This window comes from Theropithecus gelada, chromosome 10, assembly GCF_003255815.1.
Source record: "Theropithecus gelada isolate Dixy chromosome 10, Tgel_1.0, whole genome shotgun sequence".
In the NCBI taxonomy this organism is placed as follows: Eukaryota; Metazoa; Chordata; class Mammalia; order Primates; family Cercopithecidae; genus Theropithecus; species Theropithecus gelada.
In genome coordinates this window covers 42,758,308-42,779,047 of record NC_037678.1, presented here as the reverse complement: position 1 = coordinate 42,779,047, position 20,740 = coordinate 42,758,308, and the positions used below count along the sequence as shown (strand labels likewise).

Sequence of the window (20,740 nt, the reverse complement as noted above, 5' to 3'; positions counted from 1 at the left end):
AGCAGAACTCAGCAGACTTGGAGCTCCCTGGGGTGCTGGACATGGGGAGTAAGAGGAGCCAGATCTCCCAGGGGTCTGGTGAGTACCTGGGTGGTGGCTGGAGCCAGCCTCTGAGCCCAGGATGCTGGGCACTGAGCAGGTGTGAGGAGGTGGGGAACAGGGTGTGAAAAGGTTGGCTTTGGACTCAAAGTGCCTGGGGTCACATCCTCCCTGGCATCCTGGAAGTCAGGACTGCTGGGTACTGGAATGGGGCTTGCCCTGGGCTTGTGGACCAGCAGCCACCACCTCCCAGCTGAGCTCTCAGTGGGCAGAGCATCCCTGCTTGCTGTTTCTAGTGTGGACACACTCCATCCCCTCTGCCTGGACACCCATCCCGGGTCTTTCTCTGGGCTGTGTCTTTCATCATCCAGGCCTCATCTTATGGCCTGGAGAGTCCTCTTCTCTTCCTGAACTTCTCTCCAGACACACCCACGTTGCTCTGATGCTCTGAGACATATGATCAACATGCCTGTCATCCATGCACCCTGATGGTGAGCACCTGGGGGCAAGGAGAGGAGATATCTGCCCCATTCGCCATCACATGTCTGACGATGCATCAATGCATCGTGTGAATGGTGTGTGGAGACACTGCCTCACTGGGGAATCCCATCTCCAGGCGGGGGCTGCCAGCTTTTCTCAGTGACTCAAGGCGGCTGTGGGGCAGGATTGGCATTCCCAGAAAGGAGCCTCCCAAAATAGCGCAGGCGTCCCCTGTGGGTGTAGTGCTGTCTGTTCTCTCTAGGAAGGCATTCTGCCTTGTATGGAAGGAATTGCTTCTCAATTTCTGCTCCACACTGAGGTGACTTTAGATGTTGATTCAAACCTCTTCTGTGACATCTGTGCTGGGGTGAGATCAAGACTTGGGGGATGTGTATTTAGTGGGGCAGTCTGGCTGGCTGGAGCTTCATCAGGGAGGCAAAGCTTGGGGAGCTGGAACTATACTTCTCCTGACCCTGTGTCCTTCCACTTCCTGAAATTACCTGCAGCCCCTGCTGCTATGCTCATCGTGCAGGAAGGCAGTCAGCTGAGCAGTGCGTGCAGAGGACGATTCAGAAACTGGTGCAAGCTTGGCACTGAGACAGCGTCCGATGGGGGAAGAGGGGGCATCTGATGAAAGAGGCTATGACAGACATAGAAGCATGTGCATGTCTGATGGAAGAGGGTATGCGTGTGTGATGGAAGACGGTGAGTGGACAGTGTGAGTAGATGATGAAAGAAGGTGTGAGTGTTTGATGGAGGAGGGTGTGTCTGATGGAGATGGTGTGAACGTCTGATGGAGAGGGCGTCAGTGATAAAGAGGCTGTGAGTGTCTGATGGAGGAATGTGTGAGCATCTGATGGAGGAAGATGTGAGCATCTGATGGAGGTGTGAACAAGTAGATGATGGAAGAGGGTGTGAGCATCTGTCTGATGGAGGAGGCTGTGAGTGTCTGAAGGAGGAGTGTTTCCTGGGGATCCAGGCCTGCAAGGAGGCTCTGGGCAGGATGGAGCCTGCAGTTCTGCTGGCTGAAGCTGGAAGAGACCTGGGCTCAGCATGCCAGGTGAATAATATCAGTGCTATAGTAGTAATGATAATGCCACCTATTTATGTGCCAACCTCCTCCTGTATTTAGTGTTCTCGACTCTCCCAGCATCCCTGTGGGTTTGGTTGGCAGGTGTTCACCTGGGGAATCAGAGGCTCAAGTAAGGGAGGGCGTGACCCCATCACCCAGCTGGCAGGGGTCAGAGCGGGAACTGGAATCCTAGCTCTGTGCCACTGCTGGGGCCCCACTGCTGACTGTGGAATAGACAGTTGACAGCCTCCACAGACCTGGAAATGTGGGTGGCACAGCTGCATCATGACTCCCGGAGCCCCTCCATGTATTCTGACTGTCTAGACTGTCGACGGTCTCATCGGCTCCACCTCTAGGCCTCTTCGTCCCCATCGTTTGTCCCCTGCTCTGTCTCCTCTAGTACTCACAGCACAGGACCAGGTGTGTCATAGGTGACTGCCGCAGATCTGTCTTGTGAGAGACACTCGGAACCAGAAAGTGCCTGTGGGGTCACCTGTTTGGCTGGTGCCCGCTTGGCTCCCAGGGCCCCCATAAATGACTCACATCCACACTTGAACATACAGACACTGTTTGCCAGGGTGTGGCGCACTCGATACCTTTAACTCCTGTCTGCATTCCAGGGCCTGCTCAGCCTCTGCCTGGTTTCCCAGCCCAGCCTGGTCCTTCCAGACTCCCTGTCATCCCCACCTCTTGTGTGTGCACAAGCAGGGACCAGGTGGGGAGACCGGCAGATGCTGCTCTGTCTCTGGAGTTTCTTTTCTTAGTGTCGCTCCCACACCCACGCGACGCTTTAATTAACTGCCACACTCAGGCTTTCTCAGTGGGGAGAGTCAGAAATAGACTGTGGCTTCCCCAGCTCCAGGCAGCATCAGGACGTCACCCCATTTCTGAATCAGGAGTCTCGAGTGGCTGCAGAGGGTGGGGAGGGTTGGGGAATCCCACAGGGGTTCTGCACTCCCACCTGCCCTGCCCCACCCCTCCACAAGGCCTTCTGCAGCTGCCAAAGCGCAGCTGTGCTCCGGCCACGTCTCTTGTGGCTCCTCGGAGAGCACCTTGATCCTGAAGCTCAGAGCCCAGGAAGCTCTGGCGGCATCCCTGCCCCAGGCAGGTCCAAGCAGGCTTATGTAGTGAGGGGGAGGAACCGGCGCCCATTCCTTTGCTCCTCGACACAGGCGGCTCCCCTTGCCCGCACTGGCTCTAGGGGTCTGCTCTCGCAGAGCTTCATGACTCATTCAACCTGACTGCCCTTCTCCTGGCCATGGTTCTGCCCAGAAAATATCCTGGGCCACCCTGGCCTGAGTGGTGACTGTGTGTCAGGTAGGGGCCAGCATGCTGTGGGGCAGGGGTGGTGACCTGTGATGCATGCTTCTGCCTGAACCCGACTCTCTGTGCTGGGAGAATGCTTCCTGGGCCTCATCCCAGCTGTGTCCCTGCTGGCTGGTTCCTGCCAGCTGGTGCTGCTGGGGTTCCTCCCTGCCTCGGTCCTCCTCGCATCTGGAGCTTGCTGTGGGTTCTGATTCCAGCCGTAGTAGCTGCTGATCACATTCTTCTCTCTCTCAGCCTCAAGGGTCTCGCCTGTAATGTTGGCAAAGTAATTGTCTGTCGTTGGCATCAGGCTCGTCGCCATTTTTCCTTTTGGAAGCCCCGACTCTGCATGAAGAGTTAGCATAGCTTCAGGTAGCAGGTGGACAAAAGGGTATCTTTTATATATACTTAGGGTAACAAGTATTAATTTGTAGTGTGGGGTGTTTTTGCCATATGGCCAACTTCTTCCCCAAGTCTTGAGCATTTCAGGGGCCCCTCACAGGCCTGCAGCACACTTTGTCCTTGGTATCTGGTGGGGGTCTGGGCAGGTCCGTATCTCTTGCTAGTGGGTTCGTCTCTGTCTTTGTTGGACAGAAATCTGGAAGTGTTTCCAAATGCAAATCTAGTCCTGGCACACTCATACCCCGTCTCACCCAGGTCTGCTTTAAATCCTTCAGTGCTGCTCTGGGGTTCCAGGAGTGAATCCAGACTCCCTCTCCAGGGGTGCCAGGCTGTGTGCATCCTGCCCCTGCTCAGACTCGGTGCACACACACCTCCATGCAATCTAAACGACCCCACCTCAGGACCTTTGCACATGTCCTCTCCTCACCTAGCGATCCCCAATCATCCTCTGGATCCCAACTAAAGTATCACCTTCTGGGAAGACATTCATGTCCAGGTTACAGCCTCGTCTCAACAGTGGCCTGGCCTTGTTGGGTTGGCAGCACCACCCTAAGACCCTGCTCAGCACCCTCACCTGGCAATCAGGGGTCTTCTTGCTCACCTCAATCCCCTCTGCTGGTAACCACAGGGAGGGTCTTGGGGCCCACAGTGCTGTCTGGGGCTCTGCATCCACCCTTCCAGCTGTGGGGTCCTGGCACTCTATGGGTAGAGAGGCGGGTTGGTGACAAGCCAGTGAGGTCCTGGCCTGAGCACCCTTTTGCTCTGTTGACAACCCTGTGCCTCCGGGGCTGTGTCCATCCAGAGGACTGCATATTCTAGACCATTCAGGGGTGCCCTGGTGACATTCAGAGAGAAGCTTGGCAGCTAGATGAAGCCCTACAGTGAGCGACTGGACCACCAGACTGCCTCTGCACCTTGGGACCAATTGCGCAGTTTTTGCTGGTTTGATGTCCAACGCTTTCCTGAGATGTATCAATTGGATGAAATGCCTTTCTGGGAACATGGTCCACGACCAGCTGGCAAGTCACAGGTTGGGTTTTCTTGAGAAATTACTATATCCCAAGCATGCATCGTCACAAACATTTTTGTGGATTATCTCATTTAATTCTCATTGAGAGGGTCTGGTACTAATTTTCATTTTAGATGAGAAAGATAAGGTTCCAACAAAGAGGGGAAAAGCCTTGTTTGGGGGCCATGCCAGTGGACACCAGCCTCCAGGGGCATTCGGAGTACTTCTCAGATTTGAGGAAATGCACAGCCTCACTCCTCAGGTGTCCCCATGGGTGTTCCTGGCTGGGCAGCTGGCTCAAGAATTGTCTTGAGCCACACATAAAATACAAATGGCTGGGGCCAGCATTGCGGACAGTGAAAGAGTTTATCAAGGCAGTTGTAGGTAAAGAAAGGCAAATTTATTAGAGAAAGTATGAAGATCCGTTGCAAGGGTGCAATGGGCAGCACAGCAGAGAAGGGGCTGCCTGCAAAGAGGCAGGGGCTGGAAGGAAGTTTTATAGGGTTGTGCCAGAGGGCCTTATGTGCAGATAAGGTCGTGCTGCTGAGGCCTCGAGTGGAACAAGATATTTGGAAAGAGGATGTCATGCCAGTGGGTTGTCTGTGATTAGCCGGCTCTCAGAACAATTATTCTCCCCCAACTAGGACCCCTTCCTCATTGTTGCTTACTTATTAGGACTCCACGTTTTACTTCCCAGAATCCCATTCCTACACACAGCCTCTCCCTCTTAGCCAGAGGAGCTCTGCAAAGGAAGTACCTTTTCATGGGTAAAAGACATGGTGCACCCACTCTTGCTGGGCTTCAGGGATTTTTCATTTCTATTTGCTCTAAAAGTGCCTGTGTGCCTTCGCCCTGCATCCCATCTCCTTCATGCTTCCGAGCCCTTCTGTGGGCAGCACTGGGGCCAGGGGATCTGGCTTGTTTCTGCTTTTCCTACGGTGGCCTGCCCCATCTTTATCCAGACAAAGTGGCTGTCAGGTTCTCTTGCCATTCCCTGTTTACAGAGACTCAGATACGTTGAGAAGCGAGCTAACGCTGGGTGCCCAGCTCTAAGGGGAGACCACAGACAACTCCAATTTCCCGATGATTTCTCTTCCTTAACCTAATTCCTTCTTCAAGACCCTTGCAGACAGTGCTGTACCAAGTGGATTCGGTATAACTCTCTCAGAAGCTTCCTCTTCCATGAAGCCTGTCTTGATTACCCCCCCACCCCGCCCCCGTCCTCACTCCCTCAATGGTTAAGCCCCGTGTGTGAACAGTTAAGAGACGCTGTGGAGAGAGCTGTGGTCTTCCCACACTGGCTTCTTCTCTTCATTTGGGTCTCAGCAAAATGTATCTCTGCCATATTCTGAATGTATCTGCCCCTGCCCAACCACTCACCCACCATATCCCCCATTTCCTCCATGGCATTGACCACTCTCTGAGATGATTTTGTTCATTTGTCTGCCTTTACCTCTAGACCAGGGGTGTCCAATCTTTCAGCTTCCCTGGGCCACATATAAAATACACTAATGATAGGTGATGAGCTAAAAATAATTGCAAAAAAACCCCATAATGTATGTTTTTAGAAAGTTTATGAATTTGTATTGGGCCTCCTTCAAAGCTGTCCTGAGCTGCATGCAGCCTGCAGGCCACGGGTTAGATAAGCCTGCTGTAGACTATGAGCTTCCCAAGGGCAGGGGAGTCTTCCCATATTCAGCACTGTGCTCTGGGGGCTTGGAACAGTGCCTGGCACAGAGCAAATATTTCACAGTCATTTCCTGAGTGCTTGAATGAATGGCCTTTGGGGTGTTTTGACCGGACTGCAGAAGCAACACTTAGTGAGCTAGGCTTTGCATGCATTGTTTGGGACTGGGGAGGATTCCAGCCAGGAATTGTCAGAGGGGAGGTTCAAGTCTCACCGAACATTGAGATATGATGTGGAAGCAACCACCCACAGAGCCAGAAGACAAAGCCCCTGGGGGAGCAGAACCACAAAGGGTTGTGTTCTAGTGGGGAGGGAGGAGTGGTTGAGTCCTGCAACGTCCTAGGCTTTCTGCTGGGACAAGGATTATAAATAGGAGATAAATAATTTTTAAATGGAGCCTACATCCTCGCCGGGGCAAAATATTATGGCCCTAAATTCTGGGTGTTCAAATACTGGGCCCTGTTGTCTCCCTGCTGTGGTTAGAGGATCTGGAAGTGGGAAGGTTTCTGGCTCTGGCCCAAGTACAATATTATTGTAGTCACAAAAATAATCAGAGCTTGGCATTAATTTCGGATAATGATGCCTCCTTCTCCTGACAAGCCCTTTATGTTTTTTGGTGGTGACTGTTGTTGGCTGCATCCTCCAACTTCTTCAATGAGAGACCACTTGAAAAAGAAATAATAATTTGTCTTCATATCGCACACTCCGTCTGCGCTGATGGTGGGAGGGGAATGCGTGTGGGTGGGCTCAGCTCTGTTAGCTGTGCTGGCTGGAAGAGATTCCCAGTTTTTATTCAGCGCTCGAGCTGAGCTTTATGCTTGCTGACAAGAGGCGGGAGGCCCCTTAGACGTCTTTAGACACTCCCCCTGTGCTGGGCTGGGCACAGGCGGCTCTACTCAGCCGTTCAGCAGGCAGAAAGCCGGAAGGAGAGATCAGTGCTCCCACGGCTGGTGTCTCCTCTGCTGACAACGGAGGCAGTGCTGGGAAGCATGGATCTCCCAGCATCTCTGGATCTAGAAGCCTGAAAACAGGTGGTGCTACCCACCCCTCCCTAAGCCAATGGGCAGGAAAAAGAATTTCCTGAACAGATCTCCTCGATGCTTAAATACACTGCTCTGGTGAACAGTCCAGACCAGGCAAGATTTGGGCGACAGATCAGAAGAATGAAGACCTGCACATGCGGAGTTGGAACAAGGACTACCCTAGTATTAGCTCTGTGACGGGGCAGCTTTCACTCTCACTTGGAAGTCTGACTTGATTTTGCCAGCAAGAGGCAACAACCAAAGGTTCACTTTGTCTCCTCCCCATTTTGGGAGGCGATCTATAGGGGTGTGCCAGCCACCTCTCATCCTTGCAGACCCCAGGTGGAATTTGCAGGCAGCCACTATGGTGCAAAATGTAATTCTAGTGTTTTTCCGCAGACGGCTGAGCCAAAGACCTGCCGTGGAAGAGCTGGAGAGAAGAAATATCTTGAAACGTGAGTAGCTGGTGATTCCTCTAGAGGTTTTCCTTCACGTGTGGTGAGGCTGTTGCACAAATTCTGAGTTCCCATAACCCAGCCCTTCTCTGCAAGCGGAATGCTCTATGCTCAGTAAACCTGAGCTGCTGAGGAATTCTGAAAGCAAGCCCCAAAGGAAAGCTGATATATCTAGAAACATTCTTTTTTTTTAATTTAAAAAAACTCCTCTCCTCTTAGCATAAAGATGTTTTTATTTTCAGGGTTAGTTCCATATGTCTAAGCACGTTAGGTTTTAAGCAGGTCTTCCTGGCAGTTTGGGTCGGGGTTCTTCTTGGCTACAGAAATCACAAAGCATGAACTGCATCATAAATCTCACTAGAGAAGGACACGCCCCTTGCCTGTTATACTTGGGAGGAATAAAGCAGTCAGCTCAGGGAAACAGTGAAGCCATGGGAAGCTTTCATGTGGCTGAGGACTTTGAGGTTCCAGGACCCTCTGTCGCTCCCAGCCTTGCGCCCCCTTGCATTTCCTGTTAGGTGGACAGTTATAGGATATGCTGAGCACAGGTGTTCATGAGTAACCTCCATGCTCTAGGGCACTATATTCCATTAAATATTCCATAAAGTTAGTGATTTAGGGGTGGCCAAACCTCTTGAAAAAGTGTTTCTCAAATAGTTCTTTAGTCATTTTCAGTTTTTAAAACATTTTCTACAGAAAGTATCTTCTAATGGCTTGGATTTTTACAGGACTTTTTTTTCTCTTTATGTGATGAATACTGCAGACTTTCTCTGAGTTTGTTTTCTTTTTACGAAGTTATGATGGTACCAAGCTGACTTTCTGTCAGAAAATACCACAGAGCCCCTTGTTGGTCTGGGTACTGAACTTGAATTGATTCCTCTCTCCTTTCTTTGCCTCAATGCCTTCATTAACTGCCTAAAACAATCCCCTTCTTTATAGATTGTTGAAAATAACCCTCAGATAAAGACTTCTTCATTTGACTTTTTAAACTTAATATATAGTGACTACGGTTCTGTGTTAACTATACCATCTCCGAGGATTTAAAGAAAAGCTTTTCATTGATAACATGCTTAATTAAGTAGGCAGACAGAAAAGTCAAGCTGTTTCAGTTGCCAAATATTTGAAGTTTTAAAAATTAAGTCACTTATTTTTAAAGCTTGTAAGTTGCAGATGCTACTAAAAGTAGCAGTCCAGACTTGAACTAGGCAAGTTCAAGACACAGGAAGCACCACATTCCAAGTAGCCTTGGAACAGGAAGAGTACTACAGCCCAGACTTTTAACCCAGGAACCATGTCTTCTTTCAGTAGCAGCCTCTTCCTTCCTAGGTCTTCCCACCAGCAAGTGCTTCTAATTGTGTTATTCTTTGGAAATAAATATCAGAGCCTTAGAAATAGAACTGTCTTTGGTGACAGGGAGCTAACAAGTGCATAACTGAAACTGACTGCACTGACCTTCAGTGCACAGAAGGGAAAATGAGTTTCCTCTGTGGTGGCCATGGCAATCCCGCCATAAACACTGCGCCTTCATTAGTGGATGTAGGTTTGTCCTTAGCTTGGAAGCCCTCTCTGGTGTCTTGAGTGGGAGGACCTGAGACTTTTACTGCTAGGTTTGTGGTGGGTGTTTGGTTTTTCTTTTGTTCTGTGGAGATGAGAATAGGGTAACTACATATAGCCTAACATCATACTCATAGGCTCTTGATACACAGGACTTCAAGCACTTATACTATATTGCATTTTCTTCTTGTAATCAATCCTTAGAATATTACTTTTGTGTTTGCTTCAAGGGGGGAACTCATGACTAATTACAATTATATCTGAGGAGCACTCAAAACTCTGCCCATGTAACACTATAACATGGATAGAAAAGCAGGAGAGCAGTGGCCCCTTTCTATGCTGATGGTAATTCTTTATTAGGCCCAGTCTGTGCCATGGACTGTATTCAGTACTTGGTATATATTCCCTCATTTAATCACTGCAACATATTTGTGAGGTCTGCACTTTTTAACAAATGAATATTGGAACAAGGATAGCACTAGAGTTCAACCCCAGGTCTGCCTAACTCCACTGCCCATTTTCTTAACTACTGCATCAGAAGCAGTATACGTTTTGGACATTCATGGAAGACTCATGTATAACTGTCCAAGCTGCTGGAGCTATTTCCAGAAAATATGGGTGTAGCAGTCCTGATTATGGGTCCCTTGCTTTGTATAATGCACGGGATTTTCTGGGTCTGGAAATGAGATCCACAAACGTATCACTAAGGGGAGCTGAGAAGGGGAGGTCTGTGGGCTTAGACTAACAGGGAGGACTTCTTGGAGGAAGTATCCAACAGAGCGCCTGGCAGGAAGAAGCACTCTGACAGGAACTTTCAAAGATCAATTCTCCGAAGACCCTGCTAGTGACCTTCGTAGTAATGACATTTTTCAAGATTTAAAAAAAAAAAAACAAAGATCTTTGTTTCAATCTTTTCACATGGGAGTTGCCCATGGCCTATTTTAAAGAAATCTGAAAAATTTTATGTCACGTAAATCCCTCATGGCTGGCCTTATCTGGACACTTGCACAACGTTTCTCTAATTGTATCAGCTTTCTGATGATACCTTAAAAGTATGGTTTCTTCTGGTTTCTCACTTGTATAAAGAATTAAGCACAAATAGGATTTAATTACCTTTTCTAAAACACCCTAGTCCAAGATGACTCACTTAAAAAAATTACTGGAAAGCACAATATATTAAACTCTCATATAACCAATCCCACAAAGGTATAAATATTTGAAATGCATCTTTTAAATAAAGGCAGATAATGTGAAATTGTGTTAACTGCAAGTGGCAGGATTTCCCTTACTAAAACCTAGCAGTGTTTCTAGGAATGCTGATTGTTGAAATCTCTTTCCTAGGAATGGAGCTATGTTCAGGTCAGGGACCTAAGGCTTTATTTAGCAACGCAGAACACCAGAAATAGGACAGCCATTATCTTGTATCCCAGGGGGACGCTTACATTTTGTACTATATCTCAGCACTTTGGTCTATTTTTAGCTTCCAAGTATAGGTGAGAGCACAGCTTGAATGTTAATAGTCACAACTTACCAAGCAAAGCTAATTTTGCTGAGGGACTTGGGCTCCTTTACAAGGCACTGTCATATAACAGTGTTCACGCTTCAGCAATGGAGAGTCAGCTAGGTTCATAGATATATTAAGATTTGAAATATAGTCTGAACATATAAATTTCAGGCAAGCATATGCTGCCCAGGAGCTGAAGAAGGTGTCCCATGTTTTATGTTGGTTAAAAAGTCTGTATGCTTATTAAGGAAAAAAAAAAACTAGTGGCAGTGCTATATATATTGAAATGTACATACACATTTATTTAGTCTACTACAGATATTTTTAATGTGGCATCTAAGTGCTAGATGTAAATATAAAGATATTTGGGGAGAAAGAAAATCAGTGAGAAAGACAGACACAGAGATGTCTACTTCCTTAAACAGCAGCCATATCTGTGGTTGTTTCTAATGCACAGAAGGGCTGAGGAGACCAGGTTGGGATGACAGCAAAGCTTCGCTTAGTACAAGTATTTCTGTGATGAGACCATGATCTCCTGAACAGTGATTGACAAAGTGGGGAAAAAAAAAACCCACAAAGAGTGATGTGGAAAAAGATCTCTTTAATATTTTACCTTCAGCTCCCAGAAATACGGATATCTTGGGTACACCTTCCTGCTAAAGGGAAGAACGTTTCAACCTGTTTCTCTTTGTCATTTTTTTCCCTATTTTAATCTTTCACAGAAAGGAATGATCAGACAGAGCAGGAAGAAAGAAGAGAAATCAAGCAAAGATTGACAAGAAAGGTACTATAAGCATTTTATTGCCTGAATAATAAAGGTGGTCTAGAGAACAGCTGCTTCGGTAGCAGGTGGGATGAGTAATCTAGGTATCACTCTGTGATCATGAATAATGTTTTCCTGGACAACATGGCATCAGTTAAATCAGGATATTTGCTCAACAACAATGAATTAACTCCCTCTGACATTCCCTATGGACGAAGTCCTTCCCCAGCACAGTAGCACTTGGAGAGGTGCACAACGCACATGACATTTTTTACTTATGTTCAGGTGGAAGCCAGAAGTTGATTGGCATTTTCTTAATTTACAGTGTCTAGGAAAAGCATACCTGGGTATCAGTGTTTTAGTTACATTTTGCACTCATCGCTTTTGTTCACCTCCAATATGTCTAGAAGTTCCTCAGTTGCAGACAGCTTATCTGTGACTCAAATAGTTAACATTTACTAGGGCCAATACAGGTAGCAACTCTATATCTACTTTTAAAGCCCTGACCATTTCTAAATTCAAGTGTTCTGGATTCCCCTTCTTTGTTGTGCTGCTCCATAATAATTCTCTTGAAATTAACAGAATATCCTTCTTAAGCTGGACATATAATAACTTTATTAGCACTTTGAAAAAGCTTATCTAATTGTACCTGAAGCCATTGATGCCATCAACTCTAAGTTAAATCACTAACTATTCCTTGAGCTGGTGCTATGTACTACTGGGGGTGTGACTCCTTCTGATAAAATATTTTGGAGGAAGGGAGATTGTGACTTAAGGGTACAGTATATAATTTAAGCCCTTCACATTAGAGATTGCTTGTATTCAGGTTATATATCACAGTTTCAGTTTTATTTTTTTTTTTTTTAGAAAGGTGCTGTTTGTTCAGAGTGCTTCAAAAAAGCTAGTTTGGCATGTGATACTTAACTATGATGATCTTTGATTTTAGCTTAATCAGAGACCCACCGTTGATGAATTAAGAGACAGAAAAATTCTGATACGATTCAGTGATTACGTGGAAGTAGCAAAAGCGCAGGACTATGACAGGAGGGCAGACAAACCCTGGACGAGACTGTCAGCAGCAGATAAGGTACATAACTGCCCGTGCTGGTGGGGGGTGTTGGATGTTATAATAAGGGCAAAATATGTCATGCCAGGGAGTTTATTCATAGACAATGGGAGTCCTCAACTATTTAAATTAAGGGTATACCTGCAGTAAATATTGGTTTCTCAAAGACAATTCAGGGTCAGATTGAGCAATGGTTCTCAGCTAGGGGACAGTTTTGCCCCGAGGGACATCTGGCAATGTCTAGAGACATTTTTGATTGTCACAACTCGGGATGCTACTGGTAGAGGCCAGGGATGCTGCTAAGCATCTCACAATGCACATAACAGGTCCCACAACAAAGGATTTTCTAGTCCCAAATGTCAAGACTGTGGAAATTGAGAAACCTTGGTATAAGGGATAAATCAAAGGTGGGCAAGGCTGCCATAAGAGATCAACTGACAAGTTTAAACAAGAAGAGCTACAGTGGGGATAAAGAGGAATTCAAGAAAGCCTCTACAGTATAGAAGAGGTTCTAGATTCTCTCCCTGGACTTGTGCAGTTTGAAGTATCTCTGAGAACCTCCTGAGGAGTCTGAACTGAAGGGTTAGAGAAGGAGGAAGCAGGTCATAGAGTCTCTGCCTGACATTTGCTGAGCACAGACAGGGTAAGTTCTTGTCTGTGATCAAACACTTGACTGGCAAGATTTAAGCCCACGAATGTCTATAGAGTCTTTTTGTTACCTTCTTGCTTCTATTAATTTTCCGAAGACTTAAAGTCTTTAGGAAGAGAAAAATTACACATTCAGGCAAAGAAATTTGCTAATTGTTCTTCATTCTTCATATGCCGAGTATGAGGATGTACATAGATATTGCATCAACTTGGAGAAATGCGAACATGTTGGACTAACTTGCCTAGTTCTTTGTGATTGATGTGCTCAGAGGATCACAATGATACAAGGAGAAGTATCGTTGGTAGTCTGCAGATGTGTTTGAGTATGAGAATAATATAGCCCTAAAGTTCTTAAAGACTTTCCTTGCCCCAGAGGCTATGCTTGATGTTTTAGTCTCATTGGGTCCCTCGAGTGTTTATCTGAGAAAGAAGTACATGATGCAAGTGGGCCTGGGGAAGCCAAAATATTAATATATGCTGAAGTTAGAAAGGCTTATTTCTAGATTATCTCTGATTATAAAATTCCAAGTTCACTGAAAGCTGCAGTTTACTCATTATCTTGGTGTTCCTGTTTCATTAGTGCCCTAAGCATGTGCTTGGTCCGTTTAGGTATGGAGTGAGTGGGGTTGGGGGAAGGATTGTCTTCCCACTTCAGTCCAGCAAATTAATTCATGGAAGACTCACATAATACTAGTCCTAGCCAGAGCAATCGAGCAACAGAAAGAAAGGGCATCCAAACTGGAAAAGAGGAAGTCAAGTTATCTCTCGTTACAGACAATATGATCTTATACCTAGAGAAACCTAAAGACCACCAAAAAACTTAGATCTGATAAATTCACTGAAGTTGTAGGATACAAAAATTAGTAGCATTTCTATAAACTAATAGTGGACTAGCTGAGAAAGAAATCAAGAAGGCAATCTTATTTAAAATAGGTGTCAAAAATACCTGGAAATGAATTTAACCAAGGAGGTGAAAGATCTGTACAAGGAAAACTACAAAACAATGATGAAAGAAATTGAAGAGGCCACACATAAATGGAAAGACATCTCATGCTTGTGGATAGAAAGGACTAATACTGCTAAAATGACCATACTGCCCAAAGCAATCTACAGACTCAATGCAATCGCTATTAAAATACCAATGTCATTTTTCACAACAATAGTAAAAGCCATCCTAAAATTCATGTGAAACCCAAAAAAAACCTGAATGGCCAAAGTAATCCTTAACAAAAAGAACAAAGCTGGAGGCATCACACTAACTTCAAAATATAGTATAAGGTTATACTACCAGCACAGTTATTGGTATAAAAGACACATAGACCAATGGAAAATAGAAAACCCAGAAAAAAATTCACATGTTTACAGCCAATTGATTTTTGACAAAGGTGCCAAGAACATAAACTGGGGAAAGGACACTCCTCAATAAATGGTGTTGGGAGAATTGGATATCCATATGGCAAAAGAATGAAACTGCACCCCTATTTCTTACTATATACAAAAATCAACTTGAAGAACAAAGACTTAAATGTAAGACCCAAAAACTATAAAACCACTAAAAGAAAACACAGAACAAACAGTCCACGACATTGGTCTAGGCAAACATTTTATGGCTAAGACCTCAAAAGCACAGATAACAAAAATAAACAAATGAGACTATATTAAACTATAAAGCTTCTACACAACAAATCAACAGAGTAAAGAGACAACAGGGAATATAAGAAAATATTAATATCTATAAACTATTCATCCAACAAGGGACTAATATCCAGAATATACAAGGAACTCGAATAACAGTAAAAAAAAAAATCCCATTAGAAAGTAGACAAAGGACATGAATAGACATTTCTCAAAAGATGACATACAAATTGCCAACAGGTATATGAAAAAATGCTCAACATCATTAATCAACAGGGAAATGCAAATCAAAACTACAATGAGATATCATCTTATTCCAGATAGAATAGTTAATAAAAAAAAATGCTGGAAAGGATTAGGAGAAAAGTGAACTTTTATATGCTGTTGATAGGGATGTAAATTAATGCAGCCATTATGGAAAACAGTATGGAGACTCCTCAAAATATTTTTTAAAAACTACTATATGATCCAGAAATGCCACTTCTAGGTATAGAGCCAAAGGAAATCAAATCAGTACATTGAAGAGATAGCTGCACTCCCCTGTTCACTGCAGCATTAACAATAGCCAAGATTATCTAAGTGTTCATCAATAGAGTGGAAAATGTAATGCGTGTATATATGCATATGTGAATACAGTGCACACACACAAAATGGATATTCCACCTTAAGAAAATCCAGTCATTTTTGACAACATGTATGGAACTGGATGTTATTATGTTAAATGAAATAAGCCAGGCACAGAAAAACAAACATCGCATGTTCTCACTCATGTGGGATCAAAAAAGTTGATGTAATGGAGGTAGACAGTAGAATGATAGACACCAAAGCCTGGGAAGGGTGGCAGGGTTTGGGGAGAGAAAGAGAGGTTGGTTAATGGGTAGTAACATACAGTTAGATAGGAGTAAGTTCTGATGTTCTATAGCAGAGTAGGGTGAATATAGTTAACAACAATGTTGTGTATATTTCAAAACAGCTAGAAGAGAGGACTTGAAATGTTCCCAACACATAGAAATGATAAATACTTGAGGTGATGGACATCCCAAATACTTGATCATCACGTAGTCTATGCATATAACATATCACATGTACCCTGTATATACGTACAAATATTATGTATCAATAAATGTTTTACAAAGACTTCCAGAATATTAGCTACATACTAGCTTGGTAGGACTATAATAATGAGTATGGCAGTTTTAATGATGAACCAAAAATTGTTTATTTTTTTCTGTGTATTACATAATCAACAAGTATTAGGAATGGTTAATTTATAAACATGATGCTAATTTCCCAATTTTTTAATATCCTGAAAAACAATGTCTTGTTTTTAAATTTCAGGCAGCAATTCGTAAAGAATTAAATGAGTACAAAAGTAATGAAATGGAGGTACATGCATCAAGCAAGCACTTGACAAGGTCAGATTTGTTTGTATGAATTTCATGGTACTTATTTTTGAAACACACACCACCCCGCTACCACAAACCATGTATCCGGCTATACAAATTCAGCATTTTTCCAGAGAACTGTATTGAACAAACAGAATGTACTTCAATTAAGAATACTGCCTGCTCCCATTATTTCCTTTAGGACTTGGTGAAAGGTGATATGTATGGTAACAATATTGGTTTATTTAAGTAGTTAATGCATATTTAACAAAAATAAGCCTCAAGGCAATGAAAGTAATTTTTCTGTGTATTTAATTCCCCCTAATATTCAGAATTCCTCCAATTTATAGAACTATTTACACTTATAAATTGCTGTGAAATTAGTCACTCCCCACCCTCACATTTACTTTTTCCTATCTTAAATTATTAGTCACATCTTTAACACAGCCAGTGTTCTCCTAAAGCTGAGTATTTGTTTCCTCAGCAAATGCAACAGTGAATATGATAAAGGAGGCTCCCATCTTCATGGAGTTTATGTTCCATTGGGAATATATTGGCTGATTCTTCCATAATCAAGACTTTTCCCATTAAGACGAATATATTCTCTGTCTATGCTACCATATGCAAGGGATGACACTGGGCTTCTTGGTGATGACAAAGTTGGGAAAAGATTTAACTCTCTTTACTTATTGAACTGAATATTCTTTCAGCATTTTCCCCCACTTCTTTTCTATGGCCATGACCAGTAGTAATTATGTGAAGTCCTCAGATATCTCTAATTCTAAAGCAGATGACTGTGATGCAACAAGCCTTCAACTGAATCAGTTGCTTTGTTCTCTCTCCTTTTATCTGAAGATGCTCATGCTCAAGGCCCACATACAAAGAGAAAGGAAATCCTGCATGTAGATACTGCCTTAAACTAAAATAATAGTTTTAGTTTTCTGTTTGTTACAAAGTGGCCACTGCAATTGTTATCTGAAAGATTTACTCTGTAAGATTAATATGGCTATAGAATAGAAACTAAGTAAATGGAATTCCATCTTAACCCATGGTTTTGGGGTGAATGTATCAAGGAGGAAGGGAAAGTTGGATGAATAGGAGAAAATTAAGCAAATAGTTTGTTTAAGGTTACCTCCCATGACTAACATACTTTTGGGGAGGAATAGGTCATATGAATGTTTAGGAAAGACAGTTCCAGTAAATAATGAACAATTACATTTAATGCTCATTCTGTCTTAAACAGAATGACTACAATATTCTATATATCATAATCTCAATTTTGTACATTTTCTGATTATACAGTAAAATGTTTAGTAAAGATGTTTATTGTCCTAAGTTGATAACTTTCTAAAATAATGACTCTAATACTTGAACATAAGGAAATAATTTTAAGATCTTTATACCACATTTTAACAATTCATATGAATTTAAGAGTCAGAACAGTATTTTTAGTTATGAGATTTTAAGTGTTTTAAAATTACTATGAACATAATACTCTATAAAAAGTCATAACTCTACCATAATTTCCAATAATTTATTAACAAATTCATTATTTCTACTGATTTAGCAAAGCCCTGGCCTTTCTGTGTACTTCAAGGGCTTACCTCACTGTTTTAAAACTAAGTTCTAGGTAGTCCTAAGAATTTAGCATATAATAGGGGCCTTAGAGTAGGGAGCCCTCTGAGACTCTATCCTATTTTAACTAGAGTAGCTCCATCCTTATGTATTACATATGGGACTTCTGAGAAGCTTTTTAATAGCAGCAAATTTAACCTTGTAGCAAATAGCAGCAAAAACTTTGTAGAAGGTTTTTGGCTATTTTAACTGCTAGAAATGTATAACCTTAAATTCTTTGTCTTTTTTATAATATCTAGATTCCACAGGCCATAGAGATTTTCTTCTGAGAAGAATTTGTGTTTAATTTTTTGATACCAACACTGAACATTCATCAGGGAACTTTCCTGAAGTTCAGCTCAAGACTACCTGCTGTGTTTGTGAGAAGAGCAGGATCACACACACAGGTGCAATCTTGACCACACTTACCTGCAAGAGGAGTAACCAGAGGACACACTTCCTTCTTTGGTGTCTGAGGAGTGTGAACTGTTGGGGTCAGTTAAGACCCAACATAACTCTATCAGAAGAAAACTGTTGTTTGCCTTTCAACCTTGTTTTACAGTTCTGCAGTGTAATGGAGGACGGGCAACGTGCATGTGCAGGCTCACCACTCCCAGGCCTCTGACATGAGGGACATGTGACAATGTCATTCAGTATTATGTTTAAAAGACATTTTTATCCTGATCATTATTAATTTGAAAACTCTTTAAGTTCATGTTATACAAAATGATTTACTGTATTATACTTTTCCTTTTTTATATAATGTCTAACAAAAAATACAGCTGCAACATTTTGATTCCTGTTAATTTTGTTCTTTAATTAAATGACTACTTATTGCAGGAAATTAACCCAGGCTTTACATTTTCTTGGGGTTGGGATGAGTGGTACTTTAGAACAGGGATCTGTGAAACAAGTCAATTTTTACTTTTGAGCCATCAGAATCCAAACACATGAATGAGAATTCCAACTTTCTATGTGTTTGGTAAATTTTGTTTATATATGTGGTTTGTGCCTTAGAAAATCAAAATGAGTGCATTTAACCAAGAAATAAGCAATAATTTGTGGAAAACTTCTATCAAAATGAAAAGTATCCCTCTTTAAGAGTATTTTTAAGCTCACCTCTGCAAACGTTGTTTGTTAGACAAAGTTTTAGATGAAGGAGAGATTATAAAGAAAGGAAATTTACCCCGGCACAAAGGGGGAAACAAACAATAAATGTTCCCTGAAAAATATTTTTAATTGGCTTTCAAATAAGTGTCCTTACAGAGATGAGCCTTCCCTCCTGGTATACTGGTGAGGCAGGAAGCACAGTAACTTGGAGCATGACTTTCAGAGCTTGCAGAACTTGTGCACAAATCCAAGCTCTGTGCTATTCAGCAAGTTACTTATTTTCTCTATAGGATGGTCGTATCTCTCGCACACAACATTGCTGTAGTATCTAAATAAGAGAAAGTAACTAAAGTGCTGAGGACATTCTGGGAATCCAATAAATGTTAGCTACTGATGATAGGGTTATAAGGTAGCACCTGGAGCAACTGAGTGTCCTCTGTGCCTTCTTGCCACACATGCTACCTCATTGACTTCCACTATCTTTCCTTTTCTACTTAAGACTGCTACTGGGTCCGATGCCCACAGAAACTACTGAGTCTTTATGTTAGCACTTTGTCCAAAGTGACTTATGATCAGTCCTAGAGACTAGCAAAACACACTATTCATTGAATTATAGTTTTTTTTTTTAAATAAATTGTTATGGTAGAAAAATTCCAGCTCTACCTCTTAGTTGCTCTGTAACCTTCTGTGAATCAGCTGACTTCTCTGAGCCTCAATTTCTTCATCTGTGAAATGTATCTAAATCCTTTCTAATTAGAAGTCAGTTAAATTTAAAGGATTTAAGATGTATATATATTATATATATATACACACACACATATTATGTTGTTCATAACCCATTATTTGTAGCCAACCAACTACCAAAAACTTTACCTTTTTTCTATTTTAAGCAACATATTAGAAGCTCTCTGTATTTAATATTCAATTTAAAATATTAATGGGAGCCCAAATTATGTAAAACTAAGATTTCAATTTCCCTCACATAGAAATATTAATATACTTACTAAGAAACAAAGAGAAGGAAAAGGTGCTACTGTTTAGAAACCACCTTGGCCCCCACCGCACCCCAACTGGGACAACAGAGCAAGACCCTGTCTCAAAAAATATAAAAATAAAGAGATTTTAAATCATATCACCTAAGTAATTTTCTGACAATTGAAAAGGTGGTGGGGGCGGGGGGTGGGGGGGAACCTAACATCAAAATATCCACCTTGTGGAAAGATATGGTAATTACAGGCCTACATTTTATTATACATTGGAAGTAAAGTCAAAGTTTTTAGCTGTGTATCTACAGTCCTTCAACAAACTCAAGCTCAGAAATGCAAAATCCTAGCTGTACTATTAAAACTGCTATTACTATCTGCTTCCAATACCCATTTGTCTAGTTTTTTCCAGAGACCTTTTTCTCCATTTTTCATATGAAAACATCTAAGATATTTGTAAGCAAATGAACATATGAAACTGAATATATTATTTTCAAACAGTAGATTTCTATAAATCCCATTTGCTTATTTATCTGCAAATTTATTTACAGTGATGATACTAGGAACATACTACTAGTTCGTATTCAAAAAATGTTAGAATGAACAACAAAGTACTGGTTAGCAGTTCCATAGTTCTATGAAAATAGAGCAGTATTTTTAAAGTAATAAAAATTTTAAAAACCTTTTCAAAGTTTTTAATCTCAACTGTAAATCTTAAATATATAAATGGGGAAATTCTAAAAATTCAGTTTTCTTAATAAGCAATGGGAGGAAAGAAATCTGGATATATGCTACATATGGCAATAATTTAATGTTTCAAGTTGCAAACATGTTATATATGTGTATTATTCCTTTCTAAATGCAGTTTATTATCCCTTCTCAAAAATACATATACTGAATATATTACTACAGTTCAGGTGTGTTCCCTAAAAGACTGGTCTACACCACCAGTCCATTCTCTGCTTTCCAGACAGCCTACTTCTTAATTATAATGGTGACACCTGATG

At 42.4% G+C, this 20,740-nt stretch overlaps 1 protein-coding gene across 6 annotated transcripts in view; it reads left to right on the top strand.

Annotated features, from left to right (window-relative positions):
• PHACTR3 (phosphatase and actin regulator 3) overlaps positions 1–18,488 on the top strand; it is a 269,728-nt gene extending 251,240 nt beyond the window's left edge. For all 6 annotated transcript variants that reach the window (XM_025400502.1, XM_025400501.1, XM_025400504.1 and 3 more), the window contains 5 exons: positions 7,416–7,471; positions 11,252–11,313; positions 12,239–12,379; positions 15,980–16,056; positions 17,901–18,488. In XM_025400502.1, the coding sequence (XP_025256287.1) occupies positions 7,416–7,471; positions 11,252–11,313; positions 12,239–12,379; positions 15,980–16,056; positions 17,901–17,916 (352 nt within the window). In that variant the 3' untranslated portion in view covers positions 17,917–18,488. The remainder of the gene's footprint in view (positions 1–7,415; positions 7,472–11,251; positions 11,314–12,238; positions 12,380–15,979; positions 16,057–17,900) is intronic.
• Positions 18,489–20,740: the final 2,252 nt, after the last annotated feature.